The sequence below is a fragment of the Rhinopithecus bieti genome, unplaced genomic scaffold (assembly GCF_001698545.2).
Source record: "Rhinopithecus bieti isolate Rb0 unplaced genomic scaffold, ASM169854v2 scaffold_24392, whole genome shotgun sequence".
Lineage (NCBI taxonomy): Eukaryota > Metazoa > Chordata > Mammalia > Primates > Cercopithecidae > Rhinopithecus > Rhinopithecus bieti.
The window spans coordinates 4374830-4393888 of record NW_016812542.1 but is presented as its reverse complement, the minus strand read 5'-3'; the positions used below and the strand labels follow the sequence as shown (position 1 = coordinate 4393888).

Below are 19059 nucleotides of genomic sequence, written 5' to 3'. Positions count from 1 at the left end.
ACAGGCTTGAGCCACCGCGCCCGGCCTGTATTAAAGTTTTAAAGGAAACCACTTAAGTAATATAAATTGAGGACAGTATATAACTCACAAACCAATAAATGGGGAAATACGTAGTTTAAAATTAAAAAAAAACTCGGCCAGGCACAGCGGCTCACACCTGTAACCCCAGCACTTCGGGAAGCTGAGGTAGGCAGATCAGGACTTTGAGACAAGCCTGGCCAACATGGTGAAACCCCATGTTTATCAAAAATATAAAAATTAGCCCGGTGTGGTGGCGCATGTCTGTAATCCCAGCTACTCAGGAGGCTGAGGCAGGAGAATCACATGAACCCGGAGGCCGAGGTTGCAGTGAGCTGAGATGGTGCCACTGTACTCCAGCCTAGGCGACAGAGTAAGAGTTTACCTAAAAAACAAAACAAAACAAAACACTCAAGGAAAAGAAATAATAAGACAGGATGGTATTACTTCAAGTTGAGGAGGCAGAAACCTGGGATGGTAAGGAGTTCACAAATACCTAGGTATAAATTGCTTGTTAGTGTTCTAACTCACATGTTGGAGTATTATCTATCTAATAATACAGTATCAAAACAAATAAAATAGAAATTGGCTGAGCACAATGGCTCATGCCGGTAATCCCAGCACTAAGAGAGGCCAAGGCAGGTGGACTGCTTAAACTCAGGATTTTGAGACCAGTCTGGCCAACATGGTGAAACCCTGTCTCTAAGAAAAATACAAAAATTAGCTGGGCGTGGTGGTGAACACATGTAGTCCCAGTTACTTGGAAGGCCGAGGTGGGAGGATCACTTGAGCCCAGGATGTCAAGGCTGCAGTGAGCTGAGATCATGCCACAGCACTCCAGCCTGGGCAACAGAGCAAGACCCTGTATCAAAAAATAAAAAAATTAACAAAATACAAGAGAAAATGGACAAATTCACCAACAGAGTAAGAAACGTTACACACCTCTCCCAGTAATTAACAGATCAGAGAATACTGTTGTTGTTGTTGTTGAGACGGAATCTTGCTCTGTCACCCAAGACGGAGTGCAGTTGCATGATCTTGGCTCACTGCAACCTCCACCTCCCAGGTTCAAGCCATTCTCCTGCCCCAGCCTCCCAAGTAGCTGGGATTACAGGTGCAAGCCACCACGCCTGGCTAATTTTTGTATTTTTAGTAGAGATGGGGTTTTGCCATGTTGGACAGGCTGGTCTCGAACTCCTGACCTCAGGTGATCCACCTGCCTTGACCTCCCAAAGTGCTGGGATTACAGGTGTGTGAATCGCTGTACCTGGCCCTTTTTTTTCCTTTATTTTTGAGACAGGGTCTTGCTCTGTTGTCCAGGCTGGATTGCAGTGGCACGATCTTGGCTCACTGCAATCTACACCTCCAGGATTCAAGCAATTCCTGTGCCTCAGCCTTCAGAGTAGCTGGGACTACAGGCGTGCACCACCATGCCTGGCTAATTTTTGTATGTTTTAGTAAAGACGGGGTTTCACCATGTTGGCCAGGCTGGTGCCTGTCTAACTCCTGGCCTCAAGTGATCCACCCATCTCAGCCTCCCAAAGTGCTAGGATTACAGGCGTGAGCCATGCACCCTTGTGTCCTTGTGTTATAAAACACAGTATCTATCCAAATAGCTTTGGAACATGTTTGGAACAGATACTGAAGACTGAAAACAACTGTGTACAAACACTATTATAGCTGGCAAATCCATTTCTCAGAGCTATGGTTTACTAACTCCAAAATATATGTAACTAGGATTGAACAAATGAGTAAATTATTACAATGAGAAGCCAGGTTTCTTGCTGTTACAACTAAGAGAGACAGCTAGAATGAATCCCGTGGTGCTAGATTGGAGTTGGAGGGACTTAGTTTTTGTTTTATAACAAAAGGACACATACAGAAATAGAAGTTTCTGTGCATGGATTATATACTACGTATTTCCTAGCTTTATGCACTGAAAAGGACTAGAATATGTAAAACATGGGGAAAAGGAAGGAAAATATCCAATAATTATTTGTCTTATTAGCTAAAGATGTTAGCCATTGTCAATTTTCTTGTTTTTGAGACAGGGTCTTGCTCTGTTGCCCAGGCTGGAGTGCAGTGGTATGCTGGAGTGCAATGGTGTGATCTCAGCTTACTGCTCCCTCCGTTTGTCAGGATCAAGGAATCCTGCTGCCTCAGTCCCTTTGAGCAGCTGGGGCTACAAATATATGCCACCATGCCCAGCTAACAGATTGAATTTTTCTTCTTCTTCTTCTTCTTCTTCTTCTTCTTCTTCTTCTTCTTCTTCTTCCTCCTTCTTTCTTCTTCTTCTTCTTCTTCTTCTTCTTCTTCTTCTTCTTCTTCTTCTTCTTCTTCTTATTATTATTATTATTATTATTTGAGGCCAGATGCAGTGGCTCATGCCTATAATCCCAGCACTTTGAGAGGCCGAGGCAGGCAGATCACCTGAGGTTAGGCGTTCAAGATCAGCCTGACCAACATGGTGAAACCTCAAGTCTCAGCCTCAAGTGATCTACCCACTTCAGCCTCCCAAAGTGCTGGGATTACAGGCATGAGCCACTGGACCCAGCGTGAATAGAATTTGGACAATGAATTTTAACTAAAAGTAACATGCCACAGGGTGGAGCTATGACCATGCTTTCATAATTTGCAGACATTTCCTATGTGAAAACAGATGCACTTTCAATAGCAGGTGCAGCTGTACCCATGTATTCCAAACCCTGATTCAGAAATCCACTATTTCGACCGGGCACAGTGGCTCACGCCTGTAATCCCAGCACTTTGGGAGGTCAAGGTGGGAGGATTGTTTGAGTTCAGGAGTTCAAGACCAGCCTGGGCAACGTGGCAAAACCCTGTCTCTATTTAAAAAAGAAAGTGCTGGGCACAGTGGCTCACACCTGTAATTGCAGCACTTTGGGAGGCTGAGGCGGGTGAATCACGAGATGAAGAGTTCGAGACCAGCCTGGCCAACATGGTGAAACCCGGTTGGTACTAAAAATACAAAAAAAACTAGCTGGAGATGGTGCTGGGCACCTGTAATCCCAGCTACTTGGGAGACTTAGGCAGGAGAATCGCTTGAACCTGGGAGGCAGAGGTTGCAGTGAGCCGGAATCACGCCACTACACTCCAGCCTGGGCAACAGTGCAAGACTCTATCTCAAAAAAAAAAAAAGAAAGAAAGAAAGAGGCCGGGCACGGTGGCTCAAGCCTGTAATCCCAGCACTTTGGGAGGCCGAGGCGGGCGGATCACGAGGTCAGGAGATCGAAACCATCCTGGCTAACACGGTGAAACCCCGTCTCTACTAAAAATACAAAAAATTAGCCGGGCGTGGTGGCGGGTGCCTGTAGTCCCAGCTACTCGGAGGCTGAGGTGAGAGAATGGCATGAACCTGGGACGCAGAGCTTGCAGTGAGCCGAGATCGCGCCACTGCACTCCAGCCTGGGTGAAACAGCGAGACTCCGTCTCAAAAAAAAAAACAAACAAACAAACAAAAAACAAAAAAACAAAAAAAAAAAGAAAGAAAAGCAATCCACTATTGCATGCCAATCTGGCACAAGCTGTCAGATACAAAGAAAAACAGATGGGATATTTCTGATGGGCATTTCAATCTTAAAACTGAGAAACTAATTTCACTATTCCAGTAAAGACCTAGGGAAAACCTCTTTCCTAATCTGCTTGTTTCTCCAGTTATTTATTTTAGTAATTAAAACAATTTAGTTTTTTTACTTTTTATCTTGAGCTCTACTCTACCAAATTTAGTTTTAGAATATTTATTAAACAATTCGGCTGGGGATGGTGGCTCATACTCATAATCCCAGCATTTTGGGAGGCTGAAGCAGGAAGATCACTTGAGGCCAGGAGTTGGAGACTAGCCTGGGCAACACAGTGAGACGATCTCTCTACAAAATGTAAACTTAGCCAGAGATAGGGTGCACACTTGTAGTAAGTGGCTGCTTGGGAGGCCGAGGCGGGAGGATCCCTTGAGTCTAGGTGGTCAAGGTTGTAGTGACCTACGATTATGCCACTGCACTCCAGCCTGGGCAACAGAATAAGACTCTATGTCTTTTTTGGTTTTTTTGAAACGGAGTTTCACTCTGTCACCCAGGCTGGAGTGCAGTGGCGCAATCTCTGCTCACTGCAACCTCCATCTCACAGGTTCCAGCGATTCTCCTGCCTCAGGCTCCCAAGTAGCTAAGACTACAGGCACCCACCACCATGCCTGGCTAATTTTTGTATTTTTAGTTGAGACAGCGTTTCACCATATTGGCCAGGCTGGTCTCGAACTCCTGACCTTGTGATCTGCCCGCCTTGACCTCCCAAAGTGCTGGGATTACAGATGTAAGCCACTGCGGCCAGTCAGACTGTTTAAAAAAAAAATTTAAACCTAGAACTACCACGACTCAGTAATCCCACTCTTTTGTGTATATCCAAAAGAACCAAAAATGAGTTGAAAACAGATAGCTGCACACCAATGTTCATAGCGCCATAAATCATAGTAGCCAAAAGGTAGAAACAACCTAACTGATCATCAAATAAAATGTGGTATATGCACACTATGGAGTATTATTCAGCCATAAAAATTAATTTTGCTACATGCTACAACATGGATGGACCTTAAAACATGCTAAGTGCATTAAGACGGACACACAAAAACAAATATTTTATGATTTCACTTATATAAAGTACCCAGAAAAGGCAAATTCACAGACAGAAAGCAGAATTGTGGTTACTAGCGGTTGCGGTGAGGAAAGAATGGGAAGTTATTATTCAACAGGTACAGAGTTTATGTTGGTGAAGGCTGGACATGGTGGCTCATGCCTGTAATCCCAGCATGGGGCGTGGGAGGCTAAGGCAGAAGGATGGTTCGAGGCCAGGAGTTCGAGGCTGCAGTAAGCTATGACTGCGCCACTGCATTCCAGCCTGGGTGACAGAGTAAGACCCTGTCTCTAAAAACAAAACAGTTTATGTTGATGATAATGAGAACATTTTGGGTATACATAGTGATGGCTGTTATACAACCTCGTGACTGTATTTCAATGCCACTGAATTATACACTTACAAATAGTTAATGTCTTATTTTATGTATATTTTACCACAGTAAAAAATTCCCAAATTATCCAAACATAATCAGTAATTAAATGCCTACCGTATGTATGGCACTGGGCCAAAAGATAAACGTGTGTTTACAGTACCCACATGGCTTTGTTCTCCATTTCCCACAGATGTAGGCAAATGTGGAATTAACTAACATCATGCCTCCTATAAGGCCACATGTCACTTCCAATATTATCAGGAAAATGACCTGTTCTGAAGTCCTCATCCATTTTCCAGGCCCAACCAGACCCCAAAATACATCCTTTATGAAGATCAGCTTCAGAGGACTTGGAACACATTCAAAACAGTACATATTTTATTTTCAAGCATACAAGAAACACTAAACTCTTCCAGTGCCAGTACACTCTCCATGAATTCTTCATATAGAATTGGGTATATTGGAAGCAAGTTGTTTCTGGTGAAATTTCTGATGATCAGGAATCAAGACTCAGTAGCCCTAAAGGAAGAGAGTTTTGTATCCAATATCCTCAAAACCAAGACATAGTATATTTTACTTTCAAAGTAAAGTATAAATATTTTACCATATCCTTCAATCCATAAAGCATCTCAGTGTGAAATGATCCATGTTGACTCTGCATAATTCTCGTAAGTCACTTCAAGTGATGAGGGACTAACTATAAAACATGCATTATTTGAAGTACATAAGCATGAAACGTCGAAGTCTACAACTTATCTTAAAAGAAAGAGTAAGTTCCACCAGCTTTTTATTGTCTGAATAGCAGAACACACAAAACAAGGCAGAGAAGTCCCCAAGGAGATGATGATCATATTTTACTGTTTTTTGGCCCTTTGGTCCTTCATCTTTCAAGCACTTATTGTATTTTCCTTTAGCGATTTAAACATTTATTTTGATCACAAATGTAATTCAAGTGTGAATAAATAAATGTATTATCTTTTAGCATCCCTCCCCCCTTGTTCCTTTAAATAGAAAAAAGTGCTAAATGTCTCTTTATAGCCTATTGGCCATAACTGTCCCACCTATGGTTTTAAAAACAGACTGTACAACTTGATCTTCTGAAATCCTTCTTGAACTACAACCCGTTCTGTTAAAGAAATCCTAGGAAAGAAGTCCTACTGATATTGTCGATAGTCTCCAAAAGGTGAGGAAGGTAACTGAGTTGAAGACAACTGGGAGGGGTCTTCTGCAAATTGAGGACCTGCAAGTGAGAAATAAAAAGGATTTTAAAATCACCTGAATATTATATAATTAAAAGGAATGAGTCTCTATAGAGAGTAAATCAATCAACAAAAAAATAATGTGCTAAATTACAGCTATAACCCTAATTTCTTTATAGATCTGCCTAATTCCCATAAGAGTACTGGAGAACCTTCAAATTCAGTATAACATATGACAGACTGCCTTGCTATGCTCCAGAATGAACAGTTCTCAAACACTATGCTAGCAAAGTCAGACAGATTAATTATAGCAAGAAGCAAACTTCAAGTTTTTAAAGCAATTGCTGTAACAAGCTGCCATATATCAAGATTAGAAGAGTTGCTCCCACTTCTTGTCATATTTTTCAGTAGCTATTTAAAATTATTTTCACAAAGTATAAGTATCTTAGTCATGTTTTAAGAGAACATGGTAATCCAATTTATGTAACCAATTAAGTAGGGAATGAGTTCTGAAATGGGAAGACACCACATAGCTTGCTGTTGAACAAAGTCTTGTAGTTTTCATTTTCAAGGGATAGGAGAGCCTGTGAACTAAGAAAACAAAGTGCTTAAAAAAAAAAAGACTTTTAGGGGATGAATCAATCTTTTCTCCTTTAAGAAAAACTGAAGTGGACTAAAAAATATCTGGAAGAGAGAAAGAGGGCAGTGGTAGAATTCTCTGACGCTTTCAAAGTGTTTCACTCATATATTTTTACTTCATTATAAATACAATTATCTGTTAATTACAGAAAACTTAAGAAGAAACTGGATAAAAAAGGTAAGTCAGAGCCGGGCGCGGTGGCTCTCGCCTGTAATCTCAGCACTTTGGGAGGCTGAGGTGGGCAGATCACCTGAGGTCAGGAGTTCGAGACCAGCCTGACCAACATGGGGAAACCCCATCTCTACTGAAAATATGAAAATTAGCTGGGCATGGTGGTGGGTGCCTGTGATCCCAACTACTCAGGAGCTGAGGCAGGAGAATCACTTGAACCCGGGAAGCGGGGGTTACAGTGAGACAAGATTGCGCCACTGCACTCCAGCCTGGGCGAGAGAGCAAGACTCTTCTAAAAAAAAAAAAAAAAAACAAAACAAAACAAAAAAAGATAAGCCAAAGAAAATCACTGTTGCCATTTAAATACAGTTCTATCTACTCTTTTCCCACTGTTTTAAAACTTTTCACTGGGCGTGATGGCTCACATTCCTGGCACTTTGGGAGGCCAAGGAGGGTGGATCACGAGGTCAGGAGTTCGAGACCAGCCTGGCCAATATGGTGAAACCGTGTCTCTACTAAAAATACAAAAAAAAAATTAGCCAGGCATGATGGCGCGCACCCGTAGTCCCAGCTACTCAGGAGGCTGAGGCAGAAGAATCACTTGCACCCCCGAGGCGGAGGTTGCAGTAAGCTGAGATTGCGCCACTGCAATCCAGCCTGGGCAACACAGCGAGACTCTGTCTCAAAAAACAAAAAACAAACATTTTTATGTAAGTTCACTGGAAAAATATAATTAACTCTTCAAAGATTTCCCCCCTACACAGCTTTTCAGAAACACACCTCCTATCTAAAAATAAATTCACCTTTTTTAGGCTGCTTCTATATAAATGCTGAGTTTTAATTACTCAAAAGGAGATTCCAGCTGGGTGCAGTGGCTCACCCCTGTAATCCCAGAACTTTGGGAGGCCGAGGCGGGAGGATCACTTGAGCCCAGGTGTTCAGGATCAGGGGCAGAGACCTCATCTCTACAAAAAATATAAAAATTAGCCGGGTGTGGCGGTGCACACCTATAGTCCCAGCTGCTCAAGAGGCTGAGGTGGGAGGATCGCCTGAGCCCAGGAGGTTAAGGCTGCAGTGAGCCAAGATTGCATCACTGCACTCCAGCCTGGGTCACAGAGACTCTGTTTCAAAAATAAAATAAAATAAATAAATAAAATAAAAAGGAGATTCCCTCTCAGGAAAAAAGCCTAAAACAAAGTACTCAAGGCTAATTTCTATGAGACAATGTAACTATTTAAGTTTTTGCTATATAGATTTCTGAATTTCTGCAAATATGGAACTCTTTTGATGTTTTATGTAAAGTCTTTCACACTGAGGAGGTCAAAACAAAATTGGAAAGTGACCATCCCAACAGAGTGTTAACTCAGAAGTAAGGAATGAAAAACAAACAGAAGGTGAGAGGGTCTGCAGGGTCATCCAGATTACCTCACTGGCATTTAACAAGCAGTGCACTTGAAAATTGTGCCAAAAAGATACTGAATCTCTTGCTAGGTGCCTCAGGGAAATCAAAGCAAATTGGGATGTATAATCTATTCCTAACTTCATGCTGAATGTTTTCCAAGCCCCAAAAATAATTTTCAACATGTCTCACTATTCTGTGTGTTTCTTTCCCAAATGCCAGGTCAAATTTTCACTATTATTCTCTCTCTCTATATATATACACACACACACACACACGTATATATATGTACATACATATATGTACATATCTGTACATATATATATACATACATACATATATATATATATTTTTTGAGACGAAGTCTTGCTCTGTTACCCAGGCTACAGTACAATGGCGTGATCTCAGCTCACTGCAACCTCCACCTCCCAGGTTCAAGTGATTCTTGTGCCTCAGCCTCCTGAGGTGCTGAGATTACAGGCATGTGCCACCATGCCCGGCTAATTTTTGTATTTTTAGTAGAGATGGGGTTTCACCATGTTGGTCAGGCTGCTCTCAAACTCCTGACCTCAAGTGATCTGCCTGCCTCAGCCTCCCAAAATGCTAGGATTACAGGTGTGAGCCACTGTGTCTGGCCACCTCACAATATCTTTCTGCATCCTTCCACTGTCAAGGGATATTTTCATTTAGACACTGAAACTTTTTTTTTTAAAGAGATGGGGTCTTACTGTGTTGCCCAGGCTGGCCTTGAACTCCTGGGTTCAAGTGAGTAGACTCCTGAGTAGCTGGAACTACACAAATGGACCATCTACAGGAATGGACCATCTTGACACAAGTTTTTTGTTTTGTTTCACTTTGAGACAGAGTCTCGCTCCGTCGACCAGGCTAGAGTGCAGTGGTGTGATCTTGGCTCACTGTAACTTCCATCTTCCAGGTTCAACTGATTCTCGTGCCTCCTGTGTAGCTAGGACTATAGGTGTGAGCCATTATGCCTGGCTAATCAGCTGAGAGCACATTCTATAACCATGTAATGATCATTCAGCCCCCAATTTAATTATTACCCTATGCATCAGATAGGAAGAAAAACAGACAACAAATTAAACGAATATAAAATTAGCCAGGCTAACAAATTTTCTAAGATTCTAAATTTTCTCCTGTGAACCCTAAAGTGACCTTCCCAAATATAAGTCACTTTTCACTACTCTCTTCTTCAAAACAAGCAACACTATCTAAAATAAGCTAATTTATCTGTTAATGTGTTAATCTGTCTCCCCTTACCAGAATGTAAGTCCTTGAGGGCAGGGACTGTCCTGTTCACTATGTAAAACAGTGTCTGGCATGTAGATATACAATACTAAATTGTCAATTGACCATCATCATTGCTACACATCTGCAGAACCATTCTTCAAGTCCCTTTAAAATGATCGGACATTTCTTGCAATACATGAGCACTGATAAACCCTAAGTACTATAAAGAAAGATCAACAGCAAATTTATACAAAAAATTTTTGTTATTGTGGCTAAATGTAACATGTTCATTTTTTACCTATTATCACAGTCCTCATGAACCACAGCATATTAATACATACCACACATTTTAGCAGGCAAAGTATGTTCTTTCTTAACATCAGAAAACCATTCCAAAACATTTGAGCTATAGTTTTAACCAAAAAGAAGACTCACCATTGGGAAACTGTGCAGAGGCAAATCTTGTCAACAAGATACCAGCTCCTTCAATTAAAGCTAGGAGAATGCCACCCATTGCAGCTGACCCAACCATGGCCACTGGTCCATCTGAAGACATCAATAACAAAGAGATTATTTTTTACAGAAATCTAGTTTACTGTAAGAGATAGTAAAGAAGAAAACTGTCCATATGGCTACATGCTCCTCCAATTCCCAAACTCTTACTGCCTAAGACCCAGAGTCAGTAAACTACGGCCGCCCACAGGCCACCCGCTGCCTATTTTTGTAAATAAAGTTTTACTGAAAGGCCGGGTGTGGTGGCTTATGCCTGTAATCCCAGCATTTTGGGAGGCCGAGGCGGGCAGATCATGAGGTCAGGAGTTTTGAGACCAGCCTGGCCCAACATGGTGAAACCCCATCTCTACTAAAAATACAAAAATTAGCCGGAAGTGGTGGTGGGCACCTGTAGTCCCAGCTTCTCAGGAGGCTGAGGCAGGAGAATTGCTTGAACCCGGGAGGCAGACGTTGCAGTGAGCCGAGGTTGTGCCACTGAACTCCAGCCTGGGTGAAAGTGAGACTCCATCTCAAGAAAAAAAATAAAGTTTTACTGAAACACAGCCATACTGTTTCATTTATGTATTATCCATGGCTGCTTTCATGCGATGACAGCAGAGTTAGGTAGCTATGACAAAGACCACATAGCCCACAAAGCCTAAAATATTCACTATCTGGCCTTTTACAGAAATAGTTTGCAAACTCCTTGGTCTAAACCACTAAGCTCAAAGGAATTCTGGTTTGCTGTCTGTCCTGAGGATCCAGAAGATGGTTCTAAGTTCCTTATTCATAACAATTCTATATGGCAGGTATAATTATTAACTAACTCCAGATTACTGGTGAAGAAATTATAACATAAAGTTTGGTAAACTGACCAGTCATACAGCTAATTAATGGCAGAACTGGGACCTGAAGTGCTCTCAACCACTGTAATATATTGGTTAGAATTCCATGTTCTCTCATTCTCAAATATTCCAAATAAAGAGATCCCCTTACTTTTTTTTTTTCAAATCACCATATACTGTATATTTATGCTATGCCAAATTAAGCAATGCTCAGTTTTATAATTATTATTATTATTTTTGAAGCAGGGTCTCGCTCTGTTGCCCAGGATAGAGTGTGGTGGCTCAAGGGATCCTCCTGCCTCAGCCTCATGAGTAGCTGGGACTATAGGCATGCACCAACACACCCAGCTAATTAAATTTTTTTTTTGTAGAGACCAGGTCTTCCTATATTGCCCAGGCTGATCTCAAGCTCCTGGGCTCATGCAATCTACCTGCCTCAGCCTCCCAAAGCGACGGAATTACAGTCACAAGCCAATGTGCCTGGTCAATAATCAGTTTTATATATTACAGCTGTCATTCAATTAAGGCAGATGAGGTTTTCCAAAAAGTGTGACTTCTACTAGTGTGTCTATAATGACTACTTACTTCTTGCTGCCAGTATGGCTCCCGTTAAGGCACCACTTGTGATGGAGTTCCAGGGATCTTCCTTTCCTCTGACTTGAACCATGCTACAGTCAATCATGGAAAACAGGCCTCCCCAAACTGCAAAGCTACCTATTGTATTGTAAAAAGAAACAAGCAAATACTAATTTAAATTTCATCTTCCATTTAAAATATTATAGTCAAAAACAACACTCACTATATTCTCAAAACTCTTATAGTCCAATACATTCAAACACAAGTTTGAATAAACACTGAACAAGAAGAGTCAGAATACTTATCTTTTGAATAAAGCTTGATTGTATTATATTAGCTGGAAAATTAGCAATGGCCTAAAAGAAATAAGCCAGCCGGGCGCCATGGCTCACACCTGTAATTCCAGCACTTTGGGAGGCTGAAGTGGGTGGATCACCTTAGGCCAAGAGTTCAAGATCAGCCTGGCTAACATGGCAAAACCCCGTCTCTACTAAAAATATAAAAATTAGCTGGGTGTGGTGGCGGGCACCTGTAATCCCAGCTACTGGGAAGGCTGAGGCAGGAGAATCGCTTGAACCCAGGAAGCAGAGGTTGCAGTGAGCCGAGATCGTGCCACTGCACTCCAGCTTGGGCGACAAGAGCGACACTCCATCTCAAACAAACAAACAAAAAAAAGAAATAAGCCAAGCCTAAAAGAGTCAGGCTGCATATGTGTAGAAACAAGCAAATCACCCTTCCAGAACAACCTATCTCTCTGGTTTAAGCAGCAATAAACAAAATCAAACTACTCTGCTTCGTCTTTCCTTCTCCTTTTCTTTCATAGCTTCACTTACCTCTATTTTTGGCCGTTCTTCATTATATGTCATTATATGTCATTGAGCATCTACTCTATGAAAATTATCGATGGGAAAACAAAAGAAATCCAGCTATTCTGGAATGTATTACAGGTTTAATCCAATACATGCTGAAGGGGCAAATGAATGATATAAATAGCTAGAATTATGGAACATCAAAGGGATGGAAATTGCCTTTCCATCCTTTATTCCTCAGATATGAATTTAAAACAACCTTCAATCAGCAGATTACTTTGCACTTAAACTCTATCTAAATACAAAAACAGTATCACAAAATAAACAAAGACCCACACACAAACATACGTATACAAGTACAAACAAAATCTAAAAAGACAACACTAAGGTTTTAATTGTCAGCATTTCTGGATGACGTGACATGATTTCATTCCTTTGCGTTTTTCTGTATTTTCCAAGTCTTCTAAAATGAATACGTAAGACTTGCATCATATAAAGTTATATAAATATCCTATTATATTTAATAGGATTAAAGAAAAAAGTGTCTGGTCCTTTCTTTGTTGTCTCCATTTTCACTGCTCCACTTGATTAGCCAAAAAAAGAAAAGAAAGAAAGAAGAAAAGCTGCACAAAGCAGTCACTTTAATCTTTACCCTCTGAAATCTTAGGGTAGGAGGTAACTTGTGTTAACAAGAGCAATAAACGGAGTTCCACCAAATGTCTGAACCAGAGCATCTCCAGGATCTTTTTCCAATTCTCACATTATCAATTATATCTAGTGGATAGTACCAGTGGAGTATAGCATAAGCGTCTTCATTTTTAGTCCAATATTAGAAATCACATCCTATGTAAAAATAAACCAGTTATTTCTTCTCAGTAGTTTTATTCCCTGGGAGACAGCTATGATGTATTAGGTATATTAGAATTATCTCACTAAAATTTTCTGATAAGATCCTCCTATTTCCTCACGAGAGCCTAAAATCTCAGGAGAGCCTTCCCCTGAAAATCACTGCCAGAATAAGTTTTGGCTATGATGAGAATGGAGAGTTTGAGTCTAAGCAGGATGAGAAGATCCAGAAAGGGTAGTCTGGTGTGAGGATCCAGAGCCAGATGAGGCAAATGTGTACACACCTGGACAGCCTAGAACAAGGTTTTAGAGCCTAAGCAAAAGAGAGATTCTCAAGGAAGGCAGCCTGGCATGGAGTGTGAGAGTATACCCTGACAAAGGGCAGCCTGTTGTGGGGTACCATAGCCCAAGCAGGTTAAGAAGGCAGGTATACACATGAAAAGGAAGAAAATAATGAATCCTGTGGGGCTGAATTGGAAATACAAGATATCAAAGTAAACTTGTGATTTTCAGTATGTATAGATATACAGAAATATAAATTGTATGCCATTCTTGATTTTTCCTTTCTTTAAAAAAATTTTTTTGTAGACAGGCATTCTCTCTAAGTTGTCAAGGGTGTTGAACTCCTGGGCTCAAGCCATCCTCCTGCCTTGGCCTCCCAAAGTGCTGGGATTACAGGTGTGAACCAACACTCCTGGCCCTAAATACCACTCACAACTAAAAGGAACCAGGACTCTTTGGAGAAATGGCTACAACAGGAAAAGCTGCCCTGCCCACAGCTAAGGCATGAAAAGTACAAGATGAGCCTAAATGTCTTATTCCAAAAATGAAAGAAAGTGCTCAAAGAATAACAGGGACATGTCAAAATCCTATCTTACTTTCTCTATGAAAATATAAGACCTAGGCCAGGCAGGATGGCTCATGCCTGTAATCCCAGCACTTTGGGAGGCCCAGGCGGGTGGACTGCCTGAGCTCAGGAGTTCAAGACCAGCCTGGGTAACACAGTGAAACCCTATCTCTACTAAAATACAAGAAACTTAGCCAGGAGTGGCGGCGTGCGCCTATAATCCCAGTTGCTTGGGAGGCTGAGGATGGAAAATTGCTTGAACCAGAGAGGCGGAAGTTGACGTGAGCCAAGATCGCGCCACTGCACTCTAGCCTGGGCAACAAGAGCAAAACTCCGTTTCAAAAAAAGAAAAAAAAAAAAAAAAAAAAAAAAAAAAAAAGAGGCCGGACGCGGTGGCTCAAGCCAGTAATCCCAGCACTTTGGGAGGCCGAGAGGGGATCACGAGTGTCAGGAGATCCCAGACATGCCTGGCGAAACACGGGTGAAGACCACGTCTGCTACTAAAAAATTAACAACAAAACTAGCCTGGCGAGGGTGGCGGGCGCCGTACTCCCAAGTACTCGGAGGCTGAGGCAGAGAATGGAAGTGAACCCGGGAGGTGGAAGCTTGCAGTGAGCTGCAGATCCGGCCACGTGCACTTCAGCCTGGGGTGACAGAGCAGAGACCCTGTCTCAAAAAAAATAAAATAAAATAAAATTAAAAAAAAAGAAAGAAAATATAAGACTTAAGGCCAGGAGTGGTGGCTCATGCCTGTAATCTCAGCACTTTGGGAGGCTGAGATAGGCGGATCACCTGAGATAGGGAGTTTGCGACCTGCCTAACCAATATGGTGAAACCTCGTTTCTACTAAAAATACAAAAATTATCCAGGCTGTGGTGGCGCGTGCCTATAATCCCAGCTACTCTGGAGGTTGAGGCAGGAGAATGACTTGAACCTGGGAGGCAGAGGTTGCAGTGAGCCAAGATTGTGCCACTGTACTCCAGCCTGGGTGACCCCATCTCAAAAAAAAAAAAAGAAAATATAATACCTTTCAGGACACAACTATGATTTTCCCATACTGCCTGTCCCTGCACCTTGATCTGAATGCCTTAGTAAATGCTCACCAAATTAATAAAAAAAAAACCATTGTAGTATTTTTAGAATTTAAAATACCATAAAAACTTCTCAATAGCTTCCTAAAAAAGGCTAACCTCAAGGATTTGAAATGGATAATTCCAATTCACTCACACCACCACTCACCCTTCCTCTATTTAACCTGCTTTATAAGAAAACACAAACTTTTCCAGTTTTCCCTATTACCAACATCAACATTAGCATGGAGCATTTGTCACAACTAATGACCCACAGATGCCCGCCACCACAACTGGCTAATTTTTGTATTTTTAGTAGAGATGGGGTTTCACCATGTTGGCCAGGATGATCTCGAACTCCCAACCTTAGGTAATCCACTGCCTCGGCCTCCCAAAGTACTGGGATTACAGGTGTGAGCCACTGTGCCTGGCTGACACATTACTATTAACTGAAGTCCATACTTAATTCAGATTTCCTTAGTTTGTTAATGTCCTTTATCTGTTCCACAGTACCACATTACATTTAGTTTTATTTATTTATTTATTTATTTTTTGAGACAGAGTCTCAGTGTCACCCCAGCTAGAGTACAGTGGCGGGATGTGGGCTCACTGCAAGCTCCGCCTCCGAGGTTCACGCCATTCTCCTGCCCCAGCTTCCCAACTACAGGTGCCCGCGACCACGCCCGATAATATTTTTGTATTTTTAGTAGAGACAGGGTTTCACCACGTTAGCCAGGATGGTCTCAGATCTTCTGACCTTGTGATTCGCCCGCCTCAGCCTCCCAAAGTGCTGGGATTACGACCCACACCCAGCCTCAAACCTGAGCTTTAAACACACTTTCTTCTGGAGAAGGGGGAAAAAAAATCACAGAGTATCAGAAGGACGGAGACAAGATTTTCAAATGGGTATCATAATTCAGGTTAATTTTTCAAACAAACTACAAATCAAGAAGAAACTATAGGGATATATGTTTGTGACAAACTGTTAGACCAAACTAAAATCATTAATTGTTATAATCTAAAAATAAAAATAGCTCCATCTTCAAATAAACAGAAAAAAAATCAGTTCACTTAAAATGAAAATTCTGCTCACCTCCTAACTGTGGAGCCCTGGTTTTAATAGCTGTCAAACTCCCTCGTAGTCTGTGGTTTACTCCCTATAACAAAAAAAAGGAAGCAACAAAAAATATATTAGAAGTACATTTCTAAGCCACTGATGGGACCACCAGTAATATCAAACCCACACTTCAAGTGATGATAAAATAAGACCATTCACCCACTTACCACTGGAGAATTGCGAAAACCTTTGATTGCTTGAAAGATACCACCACCAATGGTACCCATCGTAAAGGCCCCACCACAGTCATCCACAATTCGCCATGGGCTAAGAACAGAGGGGGAAAAAAAAGACCACATTTCTCATTCACAAACCATAAAATCTTTGCTAATACAGTAAGGATTATAATGGAACAGATTATATTGCAGGACCCACTGCAACCAATAAATATTTGGCCTATAAAATGATTGAGGAAATGCTGTAACCAAACAGGGCAGTCAAAAAATCAAAGCAATTTTGACTACAAAGCTAACCAGGTAACTGATTATATTGTTTCAGGACATATGTACTGAATGTTAAGGGGTTACCTAATGATTTAGTAAATGAAAACCCAGTATTTTCCTTTTTTTTTTTTTTTTTTGAGACGGAGTCTCACTCTGTTGCCCAGGCTAGAGTGCAGTGGCCCGATCTTGGCTCACTGCAAGCTCCGCCTCCCGGGTTTACGCCATTCTCCTGCCTCAGCCTCCCCAGTAGCTGGGACTATAGGCGCCCGCCACCTCGCCCGGCTAGTTTTTTTTTGTATTTTTTAGTAGAGACAGGGTTTCACCGGGTTAGCCAGGATGGTCTCGATCTCCTGACCTCGTGATCCGCCCATCTCGGCCTCCCAAAGTGCTGGGATTACAGGCTTGAGCCACTGCGCCCGGCCGGCTTTTTTTTTTTTTTGAGATGGAGTCTCACTCTATCACCCAGGCTGGAGTGCAATAGTGCGATCTTGGCTCACTGAAACCTCTGTCTCCTGGGTTCAAGCGATTCTCCTGCCTCAGCCTCTTGAGTAGCTGGTACTACAGGCGTGGGCCACCACACCCGGCAAATAATTCTATTTTTAGTACAGACAGGCTTTCACCATATAGGCCAGGCTGGTCTCGAACTCCTGACCTCGTGATCCACCTCGGCCTTCCAAAGTGCTGGGATTACAGGCGTGAGCCACCACGCCCGGCCTTATTTTTCTAAGATCTCTAACTCAACATAGTTAAATATTTCAATCCTCTGCTAACCTGTGTCATTATACTACATCAAACAGCTATTTTCAGTGTGCTGAGTCCTACATATCTGAGCACAATCCAGAATGGAGCATAACTGCTTTGAAGAAGATAAGTCTGAAGAGCCAGGAGACCCTAAAACTTACATTTTGTATGCCATTTGGGGGAAAGGGGAACACGAAACAGGCAACAAGGCTAGGAAAGCAGAGTAATAATTCAAGGCTAGGATAACAGAGTAATAATTCAAGGTTCTGGGCACTTTCACAAATTGAGGACATCTTGGGTTGCTGCTCTTACACAATAAAACAAATGATTACTCGAAATATCAAGATTTGATTTTTTACTTATGACCCCAGAAACTTTAAACTCTGGCAACCTGAGACTTCTGACAGCAATTACATCGTTTTATAATTATCTATGTGTCTGGTTTATTCACACTCAATAAACGCTAGATGAAAGAATGAATTTCTGTCCATGGCTTTTCGGAGAACACATGCTATTACCTCTTGCTATTTCCCAGGTAATTTTGTCCCCTCTACCCCAAGAAAGGATTCCAAGGAGAAAACAAGGCCCCACTGTCAGACCCCTTCGCTAAAATCTATGTTCCATTCATTTAAAATGCTTTGCTCTGCGGACACATATCATGATACAAGTAAAACCTCAAGAATGACTCCCTCAAATGCTTATTCTTCAGTTCCTCAACGCAGCAACTGAGCAAGGCGAGACGGAGGGACGCGCCCAAGGTCACCTCGGCGAACAGAGGGGATTATAACTGGCCCCGCATAAGGTCGATTATGCCCTGCGTTGGGAGGAGGTTCCGAGGTTCTATTAAACTCAAGTCTGGACCTCTTTACCATCCACCACAAGGTTACACGGGTGCTGGGTTGGGAGAGCGAGGCTCACGAGGCCGGGGAGGTAGTGGGTACAGGGCTAAGAAGCCGCCTGGCCGTGAAAGACTGCACTGCCCACAGTTACCAGGCCCAAGTCGACAAAGCTGCGGTTGAGTCTGGCTTGCACCTTGGGAGCATGGACAGGGGAGAAGGAGGGCAGTGGGCAGGCGGGCAAGAGAAATGCAAAGACAGCGGTGAGGCTCACCAAGGCTCTCGCGCGTACTCCTCCATGTTGACTCCAACGCCGCGAGGGATGCCGGGCAAGCTGGGCGGAGCCTGACCCCAGAGGCGGAAGTGACCCCGAGAGGAGGGCGTTAAGGCCTATGAGGATTGGTTCACTGTTTCCCGCTGCAACCAATGGGAGTCAGGACTCCGGTGGACGGCGTGTGGTTGGGGCATTGGCCGCGGCGGGGCAAGACTGGCCCAGTCCGTGTCCTCGAAGGCCGCGGGTCCCGGCTGCGTGGGCGGGGAGCTACCAATGACGGAGTTACACTACCCGGTCACCAGAGGTTCCGTGGCCTGACATCAACGCGATGCTTCCTAAATACGCTTCTTTCTTTCCCTTCCCTTCCCTTCCGCCTTCCCTTCCCTTTCCTTTTCTTCTCTCCTTCGCTTCTTGCCTCCCTCCCTGCCTCCCTGCCTCCCTCCCTCCCTCCCTGCCTCCCTCCCTGCCTCC

General features: G+C 42.7%; 1 protein-coding gene across 1 annotated transcript; it reads right to left on the bottom strand.

The window, feature by feature from the left end:
• Nucleotides 1-5390: 5390 nt before the first annotated feature.
• On the bottom strand, nt 5391-18701 carry TIMM17A (translocase of inner mitochondrial membrane 17A). The gene is made up of 6 exons (XM_017896481.1): nt 18589-18701; nt 16462-16561; nt 16271-16334; nt 11615-11743; nt 10128-10238; nt 5391-6275 (listed from the first exon to the last, which is right to left on the bottom strand). Exons 1-6 carry the CDS (start codon nt 18612-18614, stop codon nt 6190-6192), a joined length of 516 nt encoding a protein of 171 aa, XP_017751970.1. The 5' UTR covers nt 18615-18701; the 3' UTR covers nt 5391-6189.
• Nucleotides 18702-19059: the final 358 nt, after the last annotated feature.